General features: G+C 44.3%; 1 protein-coding gene across 1 annotated transcript in view; it reads left to right on the top strand.

The window, feature by feature from the left end:
* Positions 1–20,162, top strand: part of UBA7 (ubiquitin like modifier activating enzyme 7) — a 411,248-nt gene that overhangs the window by 43,184 nt on the left and 347,902 nt on the right. The window contains 3 exon segments of the mRNA XM_030206492.1: positions 7,355–7,489; positions 14,760–14,866; positions 15,639–15,729. Of these exon segments, the coding sequence (XP_030062352.1) occupies positions 7,355–7,489; positions 14,760–14,866; positions 15,639–15,729 (333 nt within the window).

The following is a 20,162-nucleotide window of genomic DNA, read 5'->3' as shown; positions in this document are numbered from 1 at the left end:
TCCTCCTCCTGCAACTGTGTGTCTTTCTCTCACTGCTACTTTGAGCCGAGGTATGTCACCCCTTTGCCACCTCAGTTTCAGTGCTCGCTGTCCAGAATGTCTCTCTCTTCCTCCTGCCTGCCCTGTGCAGTCGGATCTCTCTCTCAAACTTCCCCCACCCACACCCAGCGACACTCCCAATGTTCCCGTGAGCCACCAACAGTGCTAACAAGGAAAACAAGCTGCTTTGGCCAGCCCCAGAAGCGTTCCCTCTGTTTTGTCCCACCTCATCTGATACAACTTCCTATGTCAATGTAGGCAGGACACAACAGAGAGAATGCTTCTGGAGCCAGTTGATGCTGCTGGTGGACCACAGGAATGTTGGAGGATTGCCGGAGGGGGGAAGGTTGAGGGAGATATCAGCCCGTGGAGGGTCGGCAAGAGAAGGAGGGAGACGTGGAGGGGCATAATCGAACGGGGCGCCCAAGTTTTCCTGGGGCCGTCCTCGCAAGACGGCTCCATGAAGGGGTGGAGAAACCCGTATTAACGAAACAAGATAGGCATCCATCTTTCGGTTCGATAATACGGTCGGGGACGTCCAAATCTCGACATTTAGGTCGACCTTAGAGATGGTCGTTCCCGGTTTTCAGCGATAATGGAAACTGAGGACGCCCATCTCAGAAACGACCAAATCCAAGCCATTTGGTCGTGGGAGATGCCAGCATTCGTAGTGCACTGGTCCCCCTGACATGCCAGGACACCAACCGGGCACCCTAGGGGGCACTGCAGTGGACTTCAGAAATTGCTCCCAGGTGCATAGCTCCCTTACCTTGGGTGCTGAGCCCCCAAAACCCCACTCCCCACAACTGTACACCACTACCATAGCCCTAAGGGGTGAAGGGGGGCACCTACATGTGGGTACAGTGGGTTTCTGGTGGGTTTTGAAGGGCTCATATTTAGCACCACAAGTGTAACAGGTGGGGGGGATGGACCTGGGTCCGCCTGCCTGAAGTGTACTGCACCCACTAAAACTGCTCCAGGGACTTGCATACTGCTGTCATGGAGCTGAGTATGACATTTGAGGCTGGCAAAAAAAAAAAATGTAAGTTTTTATTTTAGGGTGGGAGGGGGTTGGTGACCACTGAGGGAATAAGGAGAGGTCATCCCCGATTCCCGCTGGTGATCATCTGGTCTGTTCGGGCACCTTTTTGAGGCTTGGTCGCAAGAAAAAATGGACCAAGTAAAGTCGGCCAAGTGTTCGTCAGGGATGCCCTTCTTTTTTCCATTATCAGCTGAGGACACTCATCTCTTAGCATGCCCCAGTCCTGCCTTTGCTACGGTGCCGACAGGCCCCCTTGAACTTTGGTCGTCCCCGCGATGGAAAGCAGTTGAGGACACCCAAAATCGGCTTTCAATTATGTCGATTAGGGCGACCCTGAGAGAAGGACGCCTATCTCCCAATTTGTGTCGGAAGATGGGCGCCCTTCTCTTTTGAAAATAAGCCTGATGCTGGACTATGTTGGGAGGCGGTTGGAAGGAAGGGTAAGAGATGCATTTCCAGACCATGGGAAGGGGAGGAAGAGAGAGAGATGCCAGAATTCAGGAAAGGATAGAGTAGGACAGAGATGACACAGCATAGGGGTGGAGAGAGAAAGATGCTGCACTGGAGAGGGAGTTGAAGAAAGAGAGCGCTCAGATGAGGGAATGGGGGATAGAGGGGCAGAAGAGATGCTGAACCCCCAGAGGGAGGAAGACAGAGTTTTTACTATACTTCTTATTTTGTGAAGGGCTAGGGGCTATTTTGTTACAGGGGCCATTTTGTCAAGGGCTGTTGTGTAACAAGGCTATTTTGTCAGGGCTATTTGGTGAGGGCTATTATGTTGGGGTGCCAAGGTGTGGGATATCAAGTTTTATTTTTCAACAGTTTTTTTATTAATGACCTACATTGAATTCACATACTCAATATTGAAACAATAACATTCAAATATAAGAGATTGTCTGCAGCAAATACGTAATGATCTATACCGTCATCAATCTTTTAGTTTTGTCCCCCCCCTTCCTATTCTCCTATAAACAACATGGAAACTACAATTCCTTTTAACTACTAAGTGATCACCTTTATGATCTGCCCAAACTTATACAGTACAGCTTTTTCAATGTTGAAACTAACTAGGTATTATGATAAACAGTACATCGTCTGTCTGTATCACTTTAGTGTTCTTATCTATATTTCAAAAGATTAAACATCTTTATGTTTGTACATCAATTTTCGGCCTTATTGAATGTGAAAAACAAATCACAACATAGTTTTAATACCTTCCAGTTAAACCGTCGCTCAAAGGAACATTTTATAGTAAATTAATAAATGGACAATCCCTATTAGTCCTTATCCCTACCCCCCTATTCCCTTATCAATATCCCCCTATCCCCTTTTCCCCTTAATTCCCATCATATGTGTGTATTTAGTTACAAGGCCATAAATGTGTACCTTTATCAACTCTCTCATTCATAACTTATTAAGTATAAGGCTCCATCCTCTCTGAGTTAATGTGTCTAACATATTCCCCCAAAGTTTAAGAAAACGCGCTTTACGGTGGCATGAGCCCTTTACTTCTGTTGCTTCCCATGTCATTAGTTGGTATGCCTGATTGCGCCAATGCCAATATTCAGGGGGCTTATCTGAAGTCCAGGATTGTAATATGCATTTCTTCGCTACCAAGCATAGCTTACGACATAAGAGTCTTTCATCTGCGGTTAGGCCCCGAAATGCACCTGGGCAGTCCAGTTTCAATTGCAGAGGAGTACCTACTATCCTACGTGATATTAATGAATTCAAGAAATTCACTACCTTCCGCCAATAGTTCTGAACCATTGTGCATTCCCAAAATGCATGGTAAAAAGTGTTCTCCAAGAAATTACATTTCAAGCATTTTGGTGTATGAAACCCTCCTGTTCGAAACAATTGAACCTGTGTGAAATAGGCTCTGTATGTCACCCTAAATGCACATCTCTCTATATAAAACGCACCTCCAACGTTCTATGAAGCCTCCACAAGTCCCAACGTTCTAAATGATGGTGGTGAAACCCAGAATTCGCCCATGAGTGTTTGCCCCACCCCCGCGTCTAACGTCATGACGTCGAGGGCGGAGCAATGGCACTCAACCAATCACATTGCTCCGCCCACAAGGTCATCACATTTGACGCGAAGGCGGGGCATCTACAACACTACAAGCCAGGCAGGGGGAGGAGTAGGGAAACACTACTCCTCTCCCTGCCTACGAATCACCTCACAGAGCCCCCCCCTCGGCGCAACAGCAAAGCCCCTCAGTGCAGGCGCATCACAGAAGCCCCTCCCCCAGGGCGCATCAACCAAGCCCCTCCCCACAGCACAACACACAAGCCCCTACCCCCCCCCCCACCACCCTCGGGCACATCAAACACCTCACCACCCACAGCCACCAATACTAACGCTGACCGGCCGCTGCTGCTTCTCCTGTTGAGCAGCAGCAGCCTGTACAAAAAGGCAAAAACAAAATAAAACCTGAAACACAGCTGCGTAGACAGCCAGCTGGCATTGGCTGTTGTCTCTGCAGCCGCTTCTCCTCGCCCCTGCACGTCACTGCCCCTGCAGGAAAACCCCGTAGGAGTGCAGCGACGTCACAGGGGAGAGGAGGAGCAGCTGCAGAGACAACAGCCAAAGCCAGCTGGCTGTCTACGGAGCCGTGTTTCAGGTTTCAGGCACTTCGTCACCAATTAGTCACGCCCCCTTAGCAACCGCTTCACCAAGAGCTCATGTGGAACTGCAGGTAATCTGTCTTAACCCGTCTGCCTCAAAACGAAACAACGAAAGCAAACGAATTGCTGTGCTACCATGCTGTCTACAAATGATTGAACTCGGCTTCGGGGGCGGGGCCTGCAACACAGACATACGGAGAGCAAGGGAAGGAGAGGGTCATGGAAATCGGGGGCGGGGCCAGCAACACAAACATACAGACTGAGCAAGGGAAAGAGAGGGTCATGGAAATCACTTCACCACACACACTCTCTGTATCTCTCAGACACACAAACACACATGCTCCATCAGACACACACAGACACACTCTTCAAATCCCTCTGTTTCACTCTCACACACACAAATATCGTGAAAACCTTGCTAGCGCCCGTTTCATTGCCTACCGAAACGGGCCTTCTATACTAGTTCTCTATAACTTGCTCCACTAATCAGTTGGGGAATACTCCTAACATAGGCTTCAATGTCCCAATTAGATAAATCTGCTCCCGTATCTGCCTCCCACCTCTGACGGAGTTGAGGCAACCCCACCTGTGATGTCAAGGTCCATAGCCTCTTCTGAAGCTGCGAGATTGTTGGGGCTTCATGTGATATTTCATCAAAAAATTGCTTAATTTTCTCGCCTAATTGGAGTTTAAGTGCTTCCCCATCCAAGGATTGAATATAATGCTTTATCTGACCGTAGCCAAAAGTGTCCCCCCAGTCTCCCTCCTCACCAAGTATGAGTTGTCTTAAAGGTTTGAGTTTCCCTTCAGCGTCTAAATTTGTCTTCAAACATGTAAAACCCTTTCTCTCCCATTGTATGAAAACCGGATTTTCCAGCCCTGGCGTGAACATCGGATTTCCTCTTATAGTCAACAGTTCTGACACGCTCGGTTTACCCCCTCAGTTTCCTCGCCAAAATTCTCCACGTTGCTCATAACGGTAGCAAAAGTATACAACTTCTAAATGACTTTGGCAGCTAAGTGTTTTCTGTATGCAGTAAGGTAATTAAGTTATAAGGACTAAAATAAGCTTTCTCTAACTCTAGCGGAGAATGTATGTTCGAAGAGAAAACCCAATCTCTCACCACTCTCAATAAGCTAGCAAGGTTGTAATATTGTAAATTAGGGAGACCCAATCCACCTTGCTGCCAAGCCCACAGCAAAAAGTGCAACTTCAGCTTAGCTTTCTTTCTTGCCTAACAAAACCGCCCCACTAGCTGATAGAATCGCTTAATGTCTTTCTGGAGTAATTTCAACGGTAAAACCTGCAGGGATTATAACCACCTGGGCAGAATTACCATTCGAATAAGACAAATACAGACTATCAATGGCACAGGTAGCTCCCTCCAAGCTTCCAATTGTTGTTCAGTTTGACTTATCAACCAATTAACATTCAGCTTGTATATATCCTCCATTTGAGCTGTCAAAAGGACCCCCAGATATCGAAACGAGCCATCTGCCCATCTCAAAGGAAAATCCTCTCTCCAGAGAAATCGGGTAGTCGATGGGATTGCCAGAGCCTCCGATTTATCTAGATTGAGCTTAAACCCTGAGTAGTCTCCAAACTCCTCAAATACTTCCAAAAGATCCTCAAGCGACGTTCGAGGCTTAGTAAGAGTCATTAACAGATCAATTCCATCTTTCCAATCGATATTCCTCTAATAGTCCGACTAGAAATTATATCTCGGATTGGATATCAAGTTTTAAATAAACCTTGAAACCTAGAAAAGAATAGCAGCTCTGTGTGAAAAGCATAGCAGCGAGTTTCTCAGCTGTGTTCACATGTATAGACATACGCACACACGCATGCTGATGCCGGCATACACAGAGATTGCACTTCATATATCTCATACAGATACATGCAGAGGGGTTTGAAATTATTTCATGAGGCATGCCTACTCATAGCCACAGGTGGGCCTGGGTGGGCTGGGGCCCACCCACATAGGGCTCAGGCCCACCCAACAGTAGTATACATTTAACGGTAGATGGTGGGGATCCAAATCTCTGCCAGCTGAAGACTTCCCCCTGATGGTAACGAAAATGCTGCTCTTCACGATACTGGCACCTACTACGCATGCTCAGTTTTCAGTTCATGTCTGCTGCAGACTGCCAAGGTGGAGAGAAGCATTTTTCCACCAGCTGAGATATTTTTTTGATGGGGTGGAGAACACTTGGTGCCCACCCACTTCTTGCCTAGGCCCACCCAAAATCTGCTGTCTGACTACGCCCCTGTCATGCACTTCCCTCAGCAGTTGGACTGGCTCTTAGCGATTCTGTTGTGTATCTCATTTTCTTTGGTATACATTTTTCTGGGAAACCTAGAGGGCAGTTCCATGAAGGGGTGCTTATTCAGAATCTATTTATAAAGGAAAGTAGGCACTGGGGGCATGATATTCAGCCCATGGGAAGTAGACCAGCTAAGTCCCATGCCTTTGTAAAAGGGCCCCTTAGCCAGTGAAGCTCTGAATATTCACAGCTAGCCAGCTATATCATGTGATATAGCCAGTTAGCCTCTATGCACTGACCGCGAATATTTGCAGATAGCCAGTTAAGGAGCCGTTCCTGGCTGGTTAAATAGCGCTGTATAACAGCTGACAGGTATATATGTGCATATATGTTTTGGTCTATTTATAAAGGAAAGTAGGCACTGGGGGCATGATATTCAGCCCATGGGAAGTAGACCAGCTAAGTCCCAAGCCTTTGTAAAAGGGCCCCTTAGCCAGTGAAGCTCTGAATATTCACAGCTAGCCAGCTATATCATGTGATATAGCCAGTTAGCCTCTATGCACTGACCGCGAATATTTGCAGATAGCCAGTTAAGGAGCCGTTCCTGGCTGGTTAAATAGCGCTGTATAACAGCTGACGGGTATATATGTGCATATATGTTTTGGCATGAGTAATTGCAGCAGCCATAAAACTGATGTAAATGGTCTTGCCAATATTCAGGAAACAGGCGTGTAATTTATAGTATTCCACAAGTTACACACATTATCGTTTGGATTCTGTGGGTTATTGCTCTCTTTAACTCATTTTTGGCTTTACTTCGCTGGCAAAATAATGTCTTTAATTCCTGTAGTTTGTGGTCACTGCCTGCCCTGTCAGTCTCGTCTCTCACCTACTCACCGCACCCTTTTTTCCCTCCCATCTTCTATAGCTGCGCCACCCTTAACTTCTGCTTCTCCTTCAGACCTGACCATGGGCATTTAAACTCCCGTTCACTTTGCCATAAAGGCTACCTTGTGGCTGATTTTAATTATTTCTCATTTAAATGCCCTTTCCTCTATCCAGGGAGGCAGTGCTAAGAAGTCATCAGGCCCTCCAATTCATCACATCAGTTTTACCTAGCTCTGCTTAGTACAGCTTCCCTGGCTGCAGGCCACCTGGCCTTCTGGGAATTGTAGTCTAAATCCCCTTTAAAGGGACCCAGGCTTTAAACTTGCCTGAATTTGAACAGAGTATGTTTCTCTAGTCTTTTTTGATTTTCTACGAAATAACTTGCAGCCCCTGGCTGCATTTCACCATATGTATGTCTGCACATTTACTTTTGGAACTCTATGTACACATTACTGACCACCAGTTTTTCGGTTTGATTCCTTTGCAGTTTTATTTTAGTGAAGATGACCTTGGGAAAAATCGTGCTGAGGTATCCTGGGTGCATCTGGCAGAGCTGAATAACTATGTCCCTGTGTTCGTGTACACTGAGCAACTCACAGACAGCTTCCTAGCAAAGTTCCAGGTATCTGGCACACTGGTGCATTGCTGCTTGGGTTACTGGCTTTGAAAGGGTCTGGCATTTATGATGCAGGTATGCAGAAACATAGGCTTTCTGTTTTCAGGATATAGGTGACTATGAAACCCAGAACCACCTTGTGGTGGGCAGTAAAACCTCCTCTGGGTGGTTTGTGGTACAGATATGGAGAGGGTAGTGGATACTTGAAATGCCTTCCCGCAGGAGATGGTGGAGATGAAAATGGTAACGGAATTCAAAAATGCGTGAGATAAACACAAAGCAATCCTGTTCAGAAGGAATGGATCCACAGAAGTTTAGCGGAGACTGGGTGGCAACACTGGTAATTGGGAAGCAAAGCTAGTGCTGGGCAGACATCAATGGTCTGTGCCCTGAAAATGGCAAGGACAAATCAAGATTAGGTATACATATAAAGTAGCACATACAATGAGTTTATCTTGATGGGCAGACTGGATGGACCGTACAGGTCTTTATCTGCCATCATCTACTATGTTACTATGTTTTGTTAGATAATTCTGTTCTTGGTCCACCAGGAGACCTGGCACTAAAGCTAGGCATGGGAAGCAGACATCCCTGCAATGCTGTACGTACATCTCAGAGATGTTTATTTATTGAAAAAACAAAATTGTAACCCACACTATCTTGAAATTCTAGGTGGTTGACAATAAAAACATACATAGTAAAATAAACTCATAAAATCATATATGAAAGGCATATTTTTGCTTATGTTTACATGTTGTTTTCTGTGATTTATTACAGTTTATTAATCTCACAGATGATGTAGACAATGCAAGTGTTGTGTTCGGTCTCCTGATAGGCTCTCTCTACTTGGGAGATTAGCATGCAGTTAACCAGAGTATAGAACATCACTGTGAAGACTCAGAACCCTTGAACCAAATCTTCTTTAATGCAAACTCAAACAAAGGAAAATAACTTTTGTAGTGGTGCACAAGAGTCTCTGCTTGTAGATTGGGAGTCTGTTCTCAACTAGTCTCCGTCCTCTAGCATGCATGGAGGGGCTAGGAGAAATCCAGCTCTGTCTGGGAGTGAATGCAGTCAGTACTTTTAAACTGGTAAAAACCTGATTATTTACAGTAGCTTGAAGGAGGAGTGCCAGGTACAGCAGAATTAGCTTACAGTCCTTAGAAAACCATACTGCAGACACACTCTAAACCCCAAAATAGAAAGAAATGGGGTGGGCTACAGCCCACATACACAGGGACAAGAGGGCAGCCGATAGGAAAAGTCCCACAAGACCTAGGGAACAGGGACAGGTGCTCAGGAAGAGCCTAACACAAGAGAATTACAATTACAGCACTTTGTAAAAGGGCCCCACAGTGAGGCTTGAGAAGTATTCCGAAATGACACAAGTCATGTCGGAAAAATTGTAAGCCACATTGAGCCTGCAAATAGGTGGGAAAATGTGGGATACAAATGTAACAAATAAATAATAAATAAATAAATAAATACTAGTCATTGATTTTATATATTACTGGCCCTAAATTATGAAATTCTCTCACATATATAAGAGTAATTCAGAACATAGGAATTTTAAAAAAGGAACTGGAAGCTATTATTTCAACAATTTTATGGAGCAAATTGAATTATAATAGTTGAAATGTGATATTGGAACTGATTTACAATATGATCAGAGATGTTTACTACTAAAGGTGGGAAAATGTGAGATACAAATGTAACAAATAAATAAATGATGGTCTATTTGTTATGTGTTATACATGTATATGTTTCAATCTTTTTTATTGATGACATAATACAAATATTCAGCAGGCAATGAGGCATATTTTCAAAGCACTTTGGGAGGCTAAGTTCCATAGGTTTCTATGGAACTTTGGGAGGCTTTGAAAATGAGCCTGCTTATCTACAAAAAGTGAAAATAGCATTCCAAGGCAATATAAAATCAAATTGGAAACTGTCATCAAATTAGAAATCCCAACCTCACCAAACCCCATCCCACCGAATATATAGAATAGCTGATTCAAGGAAGGAGTAGAAAACTAAAACTATAACAAAATCACAACCCTCAAGATGCAGAGTCCAAGAGATTTGGGTTCCTTATAGTTGCTGAGAGCCTCCAAATTACAGTGGGGTCCCAAACTGAAGTAACCATATCTCTCCACCCCCTCCAAGGACACCCCAGCCCAGACTCCCTAAACTTTCTCTACTGACCCCTCATAAATGTAGTTTATTTAGCAAAAAACTATGGCCTAATGGTAACAAAACTTGATGTTAGGAGTCCCAAATAAGCAAAAGTCTCTGCATGCGTTTATGAGAAGAAGAGGCATCTCAAGCCTCTGAGAGAGCCAGGGCATGTACCTGATTCCTCCAGCTCCAGAAAGATGGAGCATCCATCGAAACCCAGACCTGTGCATGAAAAAGTTGTAATTGGGAAATGTAAGCCCTGTGCAGAACACAAAAAATGTGATTCCTGCAGGACATTCGTCACCACCATCTTTGGCATCTTTTTTTAAGGCCAAAAGCAGATCCAAATTTTGCAGGGAGCTCCCAAGATCTTGTTACCAGTAATCCTTTCTCTTCATCCGCTCACTGAGACCCTATGAAAGCCAGCAATGGACAGCTTCTCCTCAGATATAGAGGCAAAGAAAGCCCTTAGGCCCTCCCTCATCTGTGCTCCCAAAGTCACCTGTGGCAGACTAGAATGATAGTGTTTTATTGACAGTAATCAAAGCAATCTCCCCATTCCCTAGAGTCCAAAGCTATAAGGTCATCCAACTTTTTCAAGGCTCCTGTCGGAGTAAGTACATGTTCCAAAAGGGTCACATCCTTAACTTCCCATCTAACAAGGAAAGCAACATTGCCATGTAGAGGCAATTGATCTGTCACCATCGAGACCCCCCCCCCCCCCCACAAACCAATTAAAAATTTCCAGACATCCCATAAGGGACAGAGAAGCACAGTCCAGCCCCAAGGATGCAAAAGGTGATGTAAAAGATAAGCCTGATTATAAAGCCTAATGCTGGGGAAACCCAAGACTCCCATAGCCCAAGTGCCCATCAGCCAGTGAAGTCGGATTTTAGTTTTTGTGCCCGCCCAACAAAATCTGGAAAACAACCTATTCAGACGAGTAAGGTCCTTTGTCAGCAGTCTCTGAGGAAGAGTTTGAAGCAGGTAAAGTCATTTGGGAAACAAAACCATTATCTTTCCCATCAAGGACAAAACCTCCAACTGGTATCGCATCTCCTCCAGAAGTTTAGGGATACTCATAGGATAGATCACAGCCAAACTGATCCCCAGCTGTATTCCAAGATAGCGGAATGTGCCCGTTGCCCATCTGAGAGGAAAATTTCCCCTCCAAAGCTGCCTAACTATGTCATCCGAGAACAATGCCTCTAGTTTCTGAAAATTAAGCTTAAAGCCAGCGAAATCACCATATTCAGAAAAACACTCCAACAAAGCAGTCAGAGAGTTGTATGGATCCAGTAGGTGAAATAATAGGTCATCTCCAAAGGCAGCAAGTTTGAAACAGTGGGCTCCCAGATGCACCCCTCTTATCTCTGGGTTAGTGTACATGGCCTGAATGAAAGGATCCAAAGTTAGTATAAATAATAACGGAAAAAGCTATCAAACCCTGATGGTACTGCGGAAAATAGTGATAGCCTCAGAAGAAAACCCATTAACTACTACCCTTGCCCTGGGGTCAGTATACAAAAGTTTAACAAAACGAATGAAACGATCCACCAAAACTACTTCTGCAAAATTGAAAACAAAATATCCCAGTTAACCATGTCAAATGCTTTCTCTGCATTGAAACTCACTTATAGAGAAGGTAGATCCGCCTACTCCTGATGTTCCAATGAAGCAAGAATTTTACGCACTTTCCAACAACAGAGCGTCCCTTAACGAACCCCACCTGAGCTTCATGTAGGACAGTGGGAAAGAGGTGCACCATCCTGTTGGCCAAAACCTTTGCCAGGAATTTAGTCTCCACATTTAAAGGGAGATTGACCGATGCGAATCCTGCAACAACGAGTCTTTCCCTGACAACAAAATGGGCCATATTCAACTTACCCAGTAAGTGATCCGAAACGAGAGGAGCATTAAATGTATCGGTCAGTGGTTGAACCACCTCATATCTCATAAGCTTATAAAATTTGATATGGAATCCATCTGATCCCGGCTCTGTGTTATATTTTATTCTCTGAGGACAAGCTTGTTCTCACGACTGGGTTGGCGACCACAGCTGCCCAGGAACAGAAATCTTCCATAGCAACAAAAAAGTTTGCCAGAGCCTTCCAACGTGCGGGGTGCGCGCACCGCGCATGCGCAGCCATCTTCCCGCCCAGTTCTTTCTTTTTCCGTGGTAGAGAGTGGCTGCTTGTCAGTCTCTCTCCTCAGCCCAATGAAAGAGCCTTCGATTTTCGCCGTCTATTTCAGCATATTTTTCTCTCCCTCTTCCTTTATTTCTTACCCTGTCTACACAGTTAAAAAAAAAAAAAACTCCTTTATTTATTAGTTTGGCCCCTTTAAATTTCCTTTCATTTTTGTCGTGTCCCTCTTAGGCCACGCATACGCGTTTTCTCATTTTTGTGCCTTTTTTATTGGCACAATCGAGAATTTTGATTTCGCCGCCGCTATTTTTCCATCCATGTCATCGAGGACTCCCAGCGGCTTCAAGAAGTGTACTTGGTGCAACCGGACGATCTCAGGTACTGACCCCCACGCATGGTGTCTTCAGTGCCTTGGGTCTGACCATCGCCCAGACGCATGTAAGTTGTGTCTTAGCTTGAAAAAGCGGACAGAGGCATCGAGACAAGCTCTTCGGGACCGACTTTTCGGAGCTTCATCCAGTTCCTCGACGTCGACAGCTGTACCGAGGTTGGCGTTGTCGATGTCAGCACCGGGGATGGCATCAACTTCAGGAGCGCAGGTAATGGCTGTCCGGAGACCGTCAGACGCTGGGAGCAGTGAGCCATCGAGTGGGTCTCCACCTGTCTCGAAGACTCCTGCTGGGCAGGCCCCCCAGGACCGACCACTCTCAGACCCGACCCCAAGGAGGCGTGTGGATTCCACATCCTCCTTGTCGGTACCGAGGAGTATCGATGACGTGCATCGAGCGAAGGCTAAGAAGCACCGTCATCTGTCTCCTTCTAAGCACGGTACCGGGAGCTTCGGGGCGTCGAAGGATTTGGCACCCGTAAAGCGTCGACGCCGGGATTAACGCTCACCCTCCATCCAAGACGTATCGGTCTTCGGGCAGCCCGGTACCACCTCAACTTCTACAGATTCTGCCTCAGATTCCTGCATCGATCCCGCAGCCTTCCTCGACAGCAACTCTGGACGAGCACATCTGAACCATTCTTCCAGGTCTTCTGGAAGGGTTGCTGCGTCAGTCTGTTCCGGTACCGGGGGTGCTTGCACCCTCCGTACCGTCAATGGAAGCGGCAGCTGGCTCTTCACCTGTGGTGAGGTCTCCGCTTCCGGTGCCGCCTGCGGTGCTGCCTGCGGGAAACCAGATAACAGTAGCTAGGCAGAAACAGGATTCAGGATATACACTCAGGATATACAAGCAGGGTTCAGGATACTCAGGATATACGTTAGCTAGGCAGAGCGGGAAACCGGATAACACTAGCTAGGCAGAAACAGGACTCAGGAAATACGTTAGCTAGGCAGAGCGGGAAACTGGATAACACTAGCTAGGCAGAAACAGGCTTAAGGGTTGACACACAAGCTGGGCAAAGCAGTGCTCAGGGTAAACATAGAGGCTGGGCAAAGCAGGGCTCAGGGTAAAGAGAGCAAACTAGGAATAATAGGCCAAGGGTCTTGGGCTGAAGCTACAGCAGCTCCACACACAGTCAGAGAAATAACCCCAGGCTGTAGCTGAGTATCTCCAAACCCAGGCTGAGAACAAACAAAGACGGAGGCTACAAACACTGAGGAAAGCACTAGAAAGACTAGCAGTCCCCAAATGCTCAAACAGAGAGGCAGAGCCCACCCGGAAGGACTAGCAGTCTACAGGTACAGAAAGCAGGTGAGTAGGAACCCAGAGACAGGCTTAGTAGCAGCGCAACAGAACTCTCACTAACCTGCTGACCTTTATGCATGACACCATGCAAAGGCCCTGAATGCAAGCACAGCACTTCCTTATGAAGGCTCTCACTGATGAGTCACCACCAGCAGGCAGAAGCCGGAAGTACACTGACCCCAAAGAGAGGCTTGACACACATAGGAAGTGAGCCCACAGGAAAGACAAGCAGGAGCCATCTTGGAAGCTGGCATAGAGCCGGTGGCAGCCATCTTAGATGCTGGCTCCCTAGAGAGGCAGAGCCCACACAGGTGAGGTCTAGTGGAGTAATCAACACACAAAGCCAGAGCCAAAACTAACACAAAGACAGACAGAAGCCAGCAGAGCTGCTGACCCCCAGAAAAGGTAAGGTTGAGGGTGGTCACGGCCACAGACGTGACATAGAGTCAGTGAGCTTCAAGCCTTGGTAGTGCATGCTCCTTATCTCAAGTTTCATCACAACAGAGTAGTCCTCCGCACGCACCCTAAGTTCTTGCCGAAGGTGGTGTCGGAGTTCCATCTGAACCAGTCAATTTTTTCCTGCTTGTCCTCGGAGAAAGCGAAGATACATACCTGTAGCAGGTATTTTCCAAGGACAACAGGCTGATTGTTCTCACAAACCCGCCCACCTCCCCTCTTGGAGTTGTCGTTCTCCTTGTTGTTGCTTTTCTATCTAATTGAGTGGGGCTGTCACGCGATGGGCGGGAAGATGGCTGCGCATGCGCGGTGCGTGCACCCTGCACGCTGGAAGGCTCTGGCAGCCTTTTTTGTTGCTATGGAAGATTTCCGTTCCTGGGCCACCGTGGACGCCGACCCAGTCATGAGAACAATCAGCCTGCTGTCCTCTGAGAATACCTGCTACAGGTATGTGTCTTCTCTATTATGTATATTGTGCTCTGCTGAGAATTTTAAAGATTGTGCAGATTACAAATAATTGAAATAAATCAGTAGCCAGTGCAACTCTTTTAATATAGGAGAGACAGGATAAACCGAGGTGCATTGGCTGAGACATGCAGCAGCATTCTGCGCAATCTGTAATTCACATAATCTACAATGCAAGTAGTCCTAGGTACAATGCGATACAGTAGTCTTGGCTACTCACAAAGAAGTGATGGTGAACTGTTTAGTACCCCTGTGATGTGTTAGCCAAACATGGATTTGTTTGTCTGAGATGATGTGTCATGAAAGCTAAGTATGCCAACCTTCTCTGTGCCTTAGGTAGTGGTGCTGACAGACTCTTCACTGGAGGAGCAGCTGCACATTGGAGACTTCTGCCACAGCCATAACATCCCATTCATCAGTGCCAACACCAAGGGACTTTTTGGGTATGTGCCGGCTTTGGAACTGGTCTTTCACTGGGTAATGCTGAAAACGTCGCAGATAAACTTATCAGTCCCACTGTATGTTCTTCTGGAAGCACTGCAGAGAATGATGCAGGAGTGCAGGCAGAGAGGGAGCTAGCACTTAATTGATATAAACCGCACTGAACTCTGATGAGGAATTTAGCGGTCTATAAGCCCTAGTTTGATTTGATTTCTCATTTCATAATAGCACAGTAAATGATGGCAGGCAAAGACTAACATGGTCTTTTCAGTCTGCCCAGTAACGTGACTAGGGTTACAGCTGCTGCTCTATGCAGGTTACCCAATGCTTTTTTTTTTTTTTTTCTGAGAGAGTCATGTAAGGTTTGCTATGAGTGGCAATGCGCTATACTTTGATTCCATCCTCCTTGCTGTACAGGGATCTTCTGTGTTTATTCCACAGCAGTTTGTATTCCATACAGGTTTTATCCCTGCTACCTCCAATGGGACAGCATTCTAGGCATCCACTACCATTTCAGTAAAAAAGTATTTCCCAGAGAAGCTTTTAAAACTTTCAAACTGTTTTAGTTTAGTACTGTCAGCTCAGTTCTGCGGTGCTTGCCTTTTTGCTCTTTTCACGATTTAGTTAACCTGGATTTAGGATGATTGACTGGATAAAACGTGACAATAATATGCTCTGTGTCAAGGGTTTTAATTCAATAGCTGCTTGAAAGCCCCCTAAGGTGACATTTCTGCTGTAAAATACCACTTTCTTGTTCTGTTTTGAATTTATTAGACAACTGTTTTGTGACTTTGGAATTAATTTCTTGGTGTCTGATCCTAATGGAGAAGAACCGGTTTCTGCCATGGTCCACCATATCTCACAGGTACGTTGCCTAATCCCTCGTATGTCTTGGGGCTCAGGACCTCTCTTTCTGTTTCTACTTTTTTCTGTAGCACTGATAGACATATGTAGTGCTGTATGGGTGTACATAAGAAGAAAGAATATCTGCTCAGTGGAGCTAACCTTTGGGCCAATATTCAACCACTGCAAACAGCTTCTTCTTTTTTTTTTTTTTAATGCTGGCTATTGTGGTTTTAAAAAAAAATCCAGATATTCAATGTCACTGTCCAGATAGTGAAATCTGGATAGGTATCTGAAATGTGGCAGTATTCAGTCTGCTATTGGGATAACTTAAGACAGCCTTCTATCTATTCTTTCCAGATAGCAGACTGAATATTGCCACTATCCGGATAAGTTTTGGGACCTCTCTGTCTTTGCCCACACTCCAGTGGTCACAGATGAGTTTTGCTGCATACTGTGTTCTGTAGCTCGGAGCACTTTTCATCTACAGAACTCAGACAGCTATATCCCTCTTGGTTAAGCTATCAGCCACAACACAAGAGATCCAATAGACCCCTGATGCAGGCCTATGGGCCAAAACACGGCTGTGTGGGTTCGTTTTTTAGCTGTTAAAGACTTCCTGAGATCCTCTTTGCGCAGTCCTCACTTTCTTGTCCATTGCTTTTGTTGCACGTGAGGGTTTTCCTCCTCCTGTTTGTTTGCCCATACTCCACCCCACCAGTGGCACTGTCAGATTGTGTCTTTGAATATCCAGATCAGCACTTATCCACATAGGTGCTATTTTCCAGACAAATGCTTTTGAATATTGACCCACATCTGAGCAAAGACATATTTCTGAGACAAACAAGAGGCTTCAGAGCATTTATTTATTATAGAATATAGGAAAAAAATTGTGAAAATGAATGAGGCTCTGATCAGGGACAACCATGGCGCATAAGACTGAAAAACAGTCTCAAAGTGTTGTTTTTTTCTTTTAAGCATGGATTTGGTCAGGGAGTGCAGGACTTAACCAACTTAGGAAATCTATTACAAGCATATGCTCCAAAGTAGAAAAAGACCAATGGGCTTCCGATAATAAGAAAAAGGAAAACCCCAAAATTGAAAATACAAAAGTTTATTGAGAGGTCAGTGTAAATAAGACTTGACAAGGAGCCATGTTTTGGCAATTCAGTGCCTGCTTCAGGAGTCAATGTATCTATAAGCATACAAAAAAATCATATTACAAATGATAAAACAAACATAGAAATAAAATAAAATTGATATAAACTCACAATGTTGGGATGTTATACATGAATATCATATGTTTGTATACAATTGATAATACAGTTCAACCTTAGAAACAAGATATTATATAAAGTGACCAATAAAAAGCACATGTGTTTTATACAAAAATAAAGCAAAATTGATGAAACATTTTAACCTAAATACAAATATTGTGTTTTTCAATAGTTATTACAGTTGCATACAGAGGGGCATTTTCGATATGATTTCTAAGTTAAACTTTGGATGTTTTGATCAAAATGTCCAGAATCTGAATAACAAATAAGATATTTTGCTATTTCGAAAATCACTATATCTTTTTTTCAAAAATGGCCACTTGCTAGATGTTTTTGTGCTCTATGCGTTTATTTTTTTGGTCCATTTTTGGGGAAAAAAGCAAGTGAAAAACAAACAAAATCAAGCCATTGGGATGGAGGAGGAGCCAGCTCTCTTAGTAGACTGGCCACACAAACATCCCAGCAGAGCAGTGGGGCACCCTAGGAGGCACTGTGGTGGACTTCACATTAAAGCTCCCAGGTACCTCTCACCATTGCTCCCTTATAATGTAAATCGAGCCCTCCAAAACCCTACTATATTCCACTGTACACCACTACAATAGATCCTATGGCTGCAGGTGTCACCTATATGTTTCTTTATTACAGCTTTGTATACCACTATAGCTGACTGGCAGATCTGGGCTGTTTACAAATCTAAAAATATAAACTTTAAAAGAGGAAAGGAACTAAAATGAATCGATAGAAAAGAAACCAAGTAGTCAAACAAAGAGACAAAGGTCTAAAGGAAACCAACAAATCGGGGGGGGGGGGGGGGGGGGGGGGGGGGAGGGAATAACTAGAATGGAAGGTGGGACAAAGTAGTAGTAAGGGGAAGGAACAGGTGATAACCAACCACAAGTGTCTTCGATAACTAGGTATTCAAATGAAAAGCTTCATTGAATAACCAGGTTTTTAAAGTTACTTTAAATTTCTCAAGAGGATTCAGAACACATAGAAAGAAGGAGAGAATTCCAACAGTGAGGGGTCCATAAAGAAAAAAAGCATGGTGACGTGTGAACTCGAGCTGTGCTACTTTGGGACTGGGAAGAACAAGGCAGTGATCATTCAAAGAATGAAGAGATCTAGCCGGAGAGTAAGGTATTGTCAAAAGATGCCAAATAGGGGATCCACACCTTAAAGCAGAGAAAGTAAGAGTGAGGAGTTTATATTTAATTGCATCGTTTAATAGGTAACCGATATAGCTTTCATAGTAACATAGTAAATGACGGCAGATAAAGACCTGTACGGTCCATCCAGTCTGCCCAGCAAGATAAACAAAGGGGAAACATGATCAAATTTGTGGGTGTGACAAATTAGTTTAATAGCTGTATTTTGAATAGTTTGAAGTTTGTAAAGATTAGATTGAGAACAACCAAGGTATACAATATTGCAATAATCAAGTCTGGTGGTAACAAGAGAGAGAATAAAGTACGGAACATAGGTTGATCAAAATAGCAGCGGATGGTACATAATTGGCGAAGAATCAAAAACCAACTTTACAAAGGTTCAAAATCTGAGGAGCAAAGGTCAGGTGGGAATCAAGAGTTAAACTAAGGTAACAAAAAGTGGTTACTGGTTTAACAGTAGTAGCAAGAAGATCAAGAGGAATAGAAGGAATGGAAGCGCCACCTAAAAACCAGCAGGCAACAGTTTATTCTTTATTTAAAACCAGTTTATGTTCCATAAGCCAATTCGAGATAGGAGAAAGGCGATGTTGCAGAAGACCTAGAACAGGTGAAAAAGGATTAACGGGAAACAACAGGAATATGTCAGCATAGAAGTGAAATGAAATGCCCATAGATTGATTAAGAGTTGCAAGAGGACTTAGGAACAAATTAAAAAGTAGTGGGGAAAGAACTGGACTCTATGGAACACCGCAGGATAATGGCTGCTGCCTAGCATTAGAAGATATAGTAAAGACTTTTTAAGAACGATCAGAGAGAAAAGAAGAAAACCAAGGTGGTACACAACCAGTGATATCTACAGAAGATAGACGGGATAACAAAAAGAGTGTGATTAATCAGATAAATAGAGCAGATAGATCCAGTGAGACAGCAAGGGCGATCTGATGTTTATCTAAATGGGAATAAATTTTGTTCAGGACTGCAGCAAGGACCATTCCATGCTATAAAGAGGTCTAACATCTGAGGCTGTCATAGAGGTTGGTATGTACTGTTTCTTTTACGTCTTTTGGAGGGGGTCAGTGACTACTGGGGGAGTAAGGAATGGAACACAAAAATGAGAATGTTAAAATGCTTTTGTATCACTCCATGGTGTGATCGCACTTCGAATACTATATAAAATTCTGGTCACCGCATCTCAAAAAGATATAATGGAATTAGAAAAGTACAGAGAAGGATGACAAAAATGATAAAGGAGATGGAACGACTTCCTTATGAGGAAAGGCTAAAGCACCTAGGGCTCTTCAGCTTAGAAGAGATGGCTGAGGGGGAGGTATGATAGAGGTCTATAAAATACTGAGTGGAGCAGAACGAGTAGATGTGAATCACTTGTTTACACTTTCCAAAAATACTAGGACTAGGGGCACGCAATTAAGCTACTAAATAGTAAATTTAAAACAAATTGGAGAAAATATTTCTTCACTCAATGTGTAATTAAACTTTGGAATTCGTTAGCAGAGAATGTGGTAAAAACACAGTCTGTGTACTGATGCAGATATTCCGGTTTGAACTGCTGGTTTGCAGTAGGTTCATATAAATACAACAGTTTAATGCAGTATTTGAAACTTTCAGTTGGATTAAATTCTGTTTTGTGGAGTCTCGACAGATTCTCCTGATGAAGGCTGTCCAGAAGTGCAATTGAATACGCTGAGCTTTTTTCCTGCATCGGCAGTGGATTACAATTGTAGCAGAAGCCTTGCTTTCATTCTCTTTGAGCTTAATATTCGTATATTTATATATCACAAGACTCCTGAAGAAGGCGTCTGTAGCGCCGAAACACGGCTGAGTTGAGTCGAGTGTATATTTAAATAAAGAGATTGTTCCTATCTACGTCGCCTACTGGTGTTGTTCAAGAGCCTACTCCTCCTACTCCCCCTTTCCTCAGGCTGTCCAGCCAAAACACAGCCTGTTTTCAGTTTCTCTGTCTGGACTTGTATCTACATGTTCTTTAGCCATTA

This window comes from Microcaecilia unicolor, chromosome 6, assembly GCF_901765095.1.
Source record: "Microcaecilia unicolor chromosome 6, aMicUni1.1, whole genome shotgun sequence".
NCBI lineage: Eukaryota > Metazoa > Chordata > Amphibia > Gymnophiona > Siphonopidae > Microcaecilia > Microcaecilia unicolor.
The sequence above is the reverse complement of the archived record's forward strand: the minus strand, read 5'-3'. Positions and strand labels throughout refer to the sequence as shown.